The following is a 6,525-nucleotide window of genomic DNA, read 5'->3' as shown; positions in this document are numbered from 1 at the left end:
ACAAGAACGAGCGAACTTTATTCTGAAAGTTTCAGTTTCAGAACTGACAATATGTCATTTCTAGCTAAAGCTCAATTACTCTTCAAAGTTTAGAGAATGAATGGAGGGCTTTATATAGAACTCAAGACTAAGCTCTCCTTGTAAATATTGGGCAGGTGGCACAAACTGATAAAATCCCTGACAGATTCTAGACTGCAATAAGGGAACTCTGAAATCTGGAGACTAAAAAAGCTTAGCGTTAAAGCTGTTGGAGATCTTTTTTCTGGTCACAATAGAACTAGTTGGCAAGGAAAACCATGAAATTACCAACATTTATCCAACTAAGCCCATTCTTTGTATGAGTTCAACCAACATGTATCCAGGCACTCCATGTGATGTCTCCATCACACACACAATAGAAAATATGCTGGAAATGAGTTATGCAAACTTTTATTCATGAACTCTCTCTCTCTCTCTCTCTCTCTCTCTCTCTCTCTCTCTCTCTCTCTCTCTCTCTCTCTCTCTCTCTCTCTCTCTCTCATAATACACACACACACACACTCTCTCTCTCTCTCTCTCTCTCTCTCTCTCTCTCTCTCTCTCTCTCTCTCTCTCTCTCTCTCTCTCTCTCTCTCATAATACACACACACACACACACACATATATATATATATATATATATATATATATATATATATATATATATATATATATATATATATATATATATATATACATACTTACATATATATACACACATACACACACACACACATATATATATATATATATATATATATATATATATGTGTGTGTGTATACATGTGTGTATGTATGTATGTATATGTGTATATATATATATATATATATATATATATATATATATATATATATACACGTGTGTGTATCTTTAAACTCGTAGGCCTACATATGTAATACTAGAATTCTTCGATCATTTTAACATCTTTGTTCACGATTTTTTTTAAAACTAAGCCTTACATCTGAATACATATAAGCTACTGTAGTTAATTTCATTTTTTTCACTTGCTACAAAACACACAATACAAATAAAGAAGGTCAGAAACTTATTTAGTCTCATCATTATCATCATTATTACTGCTACTATATCATTACCAATACATTATAAGTGATTTTGTTGTTGTTTTTTAGCATCTTGGATAATTATAAGCAGGTACGACATTTTTATGGTACTATACGACATTTCTTAGCTGCTTGGTACAACAATTGGACCAAAAGTATCTGGGGCCCTGCCCTGGCAACGCTGTGCATATCCCATCTAGACTAGATGGGATATGCACAGCGTTACCAGTAACACATTGCCATCATTCCTTGAAAAGTTCTTAAAAGATGTGTGTTGTTATTTTTCAAGGAGCAGTAAACGTCAACACCAATTTCAGATGATTCAAGATGTAGTAGTCTCCTAAGCACAAAATGTTGAAACTGTCACAGACTCGATGGCTGTCAAGGGGGTTGGTATTATCGAGGATTTTAGAACAATGGGATGCACTGCAGTTATTCTTTCAGGGAGAAGCTAAAACAGATAAGGTGGATGGGGCATGGCAAATTAGCAAGACCATGGCTACCCCAGAAAGAAAGCAAATGTTATTATTCCTTAATTACATCATAAGTAAAGTTGATAAAATGAACCTTGAGTTCCAATCTCAATATTTTCGAATTGCAACCCTATATTCTACTATATCAGATGAATATAGAAGTATCTTTGCTTTGTTTGTAGATGAAGACATTCTTCATTCAAATAGTTTGGCAGAACTTGATCCTAATGATGCTGCAAAACACAAAAGTATTATAGAACTTGGTGGCAGATGTGAGGCCATGCTCATTAAGCAGCCATTAGGAGAATATGAAGGCAGATTTCGGAAGGATTGTAAGAGATTTTTGGTGGAGTTGTGCACTCAAATGAAGAAAAGATTCAATTTTAAGGAGGATAGTATTCTTGCTATGCTAAGTATCATGGATCCCAAAGAAGCACTTTCACCTCAGAGAGGGATTAAATCTATTGGAAAACTGGCAGTGAATTTTCCAAACTTAGTTAAAGAAGAAGATTTAGATGAATTGCAAGATCAGTGGAAGGATTTGTTGCAATTCAAGGAATCGCTGAAAAACATCTCGGGTATGCCTGCAACCTCATTCTGGCTTGAGTTGAAATCAATTAAAGACGCCAATAATCAGACAAAGTTCCATCATCTCTCTACGTTTATGTGCAATTTAATGGGGCTTCCACACTCATCTGCCTGTGTAGAGAGGGTATTTTCCCAGCTGAATCGTATTAAAAATAAGCAAACTAACAAGCTGCAAGTGTCAACAGTTGCAAACCGCATTCTTGCAATGCAATCCATTTCAAGGCAAGATGGGTGCCACCGTTGGGAACCCTCACCTGCACGCATTAAAGATGTTAAAGGAGGGAAGTGTCATAAGCGATATATGGAACGAGAAGCTAGCAGAAAAGGAGGTGAACTGGCAACTTTATATGCGGATGAAGGTGATACTGACGAGATTGAAGAAGCCATGAATGTTTACCTCAATTAGCAACTGCTTCAGGTGAGAAATATATACTGTATCACTCAAATCAATTGGTTTTACCTTTCAAATGTGTGTTTTGGGGGTCTTGGGAATTTATAGTCAATCTTGGGATTTTTCATGGGTCGTTCTTGGGAATTACAAAATTTTATAGTGGCAACACTGCATCTAGTTGTTTCCTGTAATGGCAAAGCAAGGTTGACACGTCGCCTCTCCCACTTATTTTCTCGCATTTCTTCGTTTTTCAACAATTTTTATTACATAAAACTGTGATAATTGGTCGTGTAAGTGGTTGCAGAAAACGCCAGCAAGAGAGGGCTATAGTTGCTGCCAAAAAATGTCCGATAATGCTAAGAAAACAAGAGAAACAGCTGATGTTATTGTTGGTGGTGGTACTGTGTCTGCTTCTGTTACTAACAGTGTAGTGGTGGATCTTCCACTTGCGTAGATGTTGGGAAGAAATTTTGCCTAAAAATCCCACATCTACTGCGCAGTTGCGAATGGAGCTTATGAGCAAATATGCTAAAACAACTGCTAACGACATTGAAAATACAAATTTTATTTTATCTTTAAAAGATTTGGAGGAAATTGCAGCCGAATTGAAATGCAGATGTTGTAAAGGTAGTGCTTACTTATCATATAAGAGAACTGGTTTAGACTGTAATTATTCATTTATTTGTGAAGACTGTGATGAAATAATTTTGAAAAAGAAAACGGGTTTGGCAAATGTTAAAGAAGGCAAAAGAGGAGGAGGTAAGAATACTATATGTGCAATTACACATGGATTGCAATATGACCTGGGTGAAGCCAGTATTCAATCCATGGCAATCCATCTTGGATTACCAAAAATTTCAAATAAAACTTATCTAAAGCACAAACAAATGCTGAGTGATGTTGCAGAAAAAAATATAATGATTGCAGTGAAAATGTAGTCTAAATTATTTTTGATCATTATGAAAAAGAATTGGGCATTTATCCGGATGAACACGGCATTTTGGATATAGAAATATATGATGCTACTTGGATGACAAGAGGGCATTCGTCATCGATTGGCATTGGGGTGGTTAATGGATTGCCACACATCCAATAATTGATGCCCAAATGTTTTCAAAACCTTGTACTGTTTGCAAAATTTGGAATACAATGTTGAAGAAAAATAAGAATCTTTAGCCACAATACGAAAGAATAGTGAGAAAACATAAGAGTGGGAAAAATTACATTTAATCATCCGGGTCCATGGAAGCTGCAGCTGCGGTCAAACTGTGGCAGCATTCTCAAAAAAAGAAAAAAAGAAGAAAAAAAAAGAAAAAAAAAAAGAGGAGCTTTCGATACAAAGTATTTGTGGGGGATGGGGACAGTTCAGCATACAGTATAATAGTGTATGTGCTCTAAATGATGGCAGTGGTCCCTATGGAACAGATCATCTTGTGGAAAAGGAGGAATGTGTGAATCACTTAGCAAAAAGGTTGTCAAACAGACTAAAACTACTGAAGCAGAAAATGGCATCTCTGATAACCACCAAAACAGGGAAACAATTAAAAAGGAGTACCATAGGTGGTGCTGGGCAACTAACAGATGCTGCCATCTACTACATGCAAAATGTGTTTTCTCACACATTGCTCCGCCATGCAAAGAAAAGATTTTCCTTAACATGAAGTGAAAAGGGACCTAATTGCAACTGTTAGGCACATCACTAGCACTGGCAACAACCCAAAGCATATCAATTGTCCCAAAGATGAAGAGAGCTGGTGCTTTTACAATAGAGCAAAAGCAAAAAACCAACCTCCATCACTCCCCCTCAGAGAACATGAAATATCAGGTTACTCTATCTAAGGAAGCCTTAGAGAAGGTGTATCGTATTTACAGTGAAGACTCAGCGCAGACTTATCGCAACGGTCGCAACGCAACCACAGCACATGATGTCTGTCTATGTCTCTATGAGCTCTATTTTTGTGATTCTACAATAACAAGTTTTACTTGACATTCAAGGTTTGTTAAATGACCTTTCTGTTATATTAAAAAAAATAATATATATATATACTGTGTATATATATATATATATATATATATATATATATATATATATATATATATATATATATACTGTGTATATATATATATATATATATATATATATATATATATATATATATATATATATATATATGTGTGTGTGTGTGTGTATATGTATAATGAATTGACAATGTTTTGATTTTAGTGTATTTTTGTATTAATATAACACATTACTTTAACTAGAGTGTCTGGTGCAACAATTCAAATAGCATTTTTAAATATTTAACTTAGCCGGTGAATATATAATAGCTGACGTCTCCGGCGGCTCGACAGAAAAACACAAAAACTCGCGAGCGATCGCTATGAAGGTTGCGGGTGTGCCCACCAGCGCCAACTATCGGCCAGATACTGCATATACATGTAAACAGCTCCAGTTCTTCTCTGTCGGTCTGATCGACAAGTTGATTCCATTACTCGCTGTTAACCTGGAGTTTTTCAACAGTCTTGGTGAAGTACTTCTTTTTGGTTTGAGCTTTCGCAGTGCAGGTGTTTTATCTTCAATAAACTCTTGAACTCTTTTTTGGATAGATTTAATTGTTGATGACTTTGGATTGTTTTTGGACTTTTCAAAATGGCTGACCCTTCTCCAATTCCTAAATTTCGTAAATGTAATGCTAGGGATTGTAACAAACGTCTTCCAAAGGCCTCTCTCGACCCACATACTGTGTGTTCTAATTGTCGGGGTAAAACCTGTCAATTAGGAGATCGGTGTGATGAGTGCGTGGTACTTTCGGAATTCGACTGGCTAGAGTTTGATAAGTATTCTCGTAAGCTAGAGAGAGATAGGGTGAGGAGAAGTTCCTCTAGATCATTAGAATTTTCCTCCTCCTATGCCCCTGAACCTAATCCTTCCCCAGTAGTAGTTGTGCCTGAACCCTCTACTAGCACTCATGAACCATCAATGCGGGATATGTTACATGACATTCAAGCTTTGGGCGAGAGAGTTGAATCGTTAGCTACGGACCGTAATCAACTCATGGCGGATGTAAAAGAGTTAAAGTGTCAGAGTGCCACATTAGAAAATCGTGGGGAGAAAGTGATTAGTGCGCAAAGTGTTATCAGTGTTGCGACTGAGGGTTCGTCTGTTCGTGCCTGTCGTTCGCCTAGTCAGAGACCTCTTGCAAGCTCCCATGCCCCAGGGAGAAGTAATGTCGTAGGACTTATGGGTTCGAGAGGCTTTAACCAACGAACAGACGTTCCCTCTATGGTTTCAGGCGTGACTCGTCAAGACCGCCCTTACCATAAGACGAGCGAGGCGATTTTCTCCTCGTCATCCGAAGGCTTTTCGCGTAAGAAACCGTGGAGCAAGGTTTCGAGACCCTTAAAGCGAAAGTCAGTCCCTTCAGGACAGGTCCAGCGTCCTGGTTGTAGCCATTGGGACAGCTCTGCCCCTGTGCAGTCATCGGAAGACTGCTCGCCGCCTAAACAGAAGCGTAACACAGGCTCCGAGAGTCTTAGTGTAGGCAATGTTTTGCAGTCACAGACGTTACCCTCGTCTCGTACCGCACCCATTCCCGTTGATCCTAAATGGGTTGTACTGCAAGACATGCAGAATAAGCTTGCCTCTCTTATGGAGGACTATTCTGCTGAGCAGGTTCACGATGATCCTCGCCGCTTAGCTGATCGAGATCCTGGCCGTCAGCCGCCCAAACGAGCCTTTGCTCGTCCTGTTGACGTTGACGTTACAAAGTCACGTCAGTCACGTGTCGTAGAGCCTCACTCGATGCAGTCCCGTGTTGACTTTCAGCCGCTTGTGGACGTTAAGCCGCTGCCGCATGCTCGTGTTGACGTTCAGGACGTTCGCCAACCAGCTAAGTTGACTTGTTTTGACGTTGAGCGTCAAGCACCGCAGTCAAGAGTTGTTTTGACTGCTCAGTCTAGGCAGTCAAGGCAGTCTCGAGTTGACGTCGAGCG

At 38.6% G+C, this 6,525-nt stretch overlaps 1 protein-coding gene across 1 annotated transcript; it reads left to right on the top strand.

Annotated features, from left to right (window-relative positions):
* The first annotated feature begins 1,431 nt into the window (after nt 1-1,431).
* Nucleotides 1,432-2,547, top strand: LOC137645184 (uncharacterized). Its single transcript, XM_068378007.1, has one exon. The coding sequence runs from the start codon at nt 1,432-1,434 to the stop codon at nt 2,545-2,547; it is 1,116 nt and encodes a 371-aa protein (XP_068234108.1).
* Nucleotides 2,548-6,525: the final 3,978 nt, after the last annotated feature.

The sequence above is a fragment of the Palaemon carinicauda genome, chromosome 8, assembly GCF_036898095.1.
Source record: "Palaemon carinicauda isolate YSFRI2023 chromosome 8, ASM3689809v2, whole genome shotgun sequence".
Taxonomy (NCBI): Eukaryota; Metazoa; Arthropoda; class Malacostraca; order Decapoda; family Palaemonidae; genus Palaemon; species Palaemon carinicauda.
Note: the sequence above shows the minus strand (reverse complement) of the source record. Positions and strands in the feature narration are given on the sequence as shown.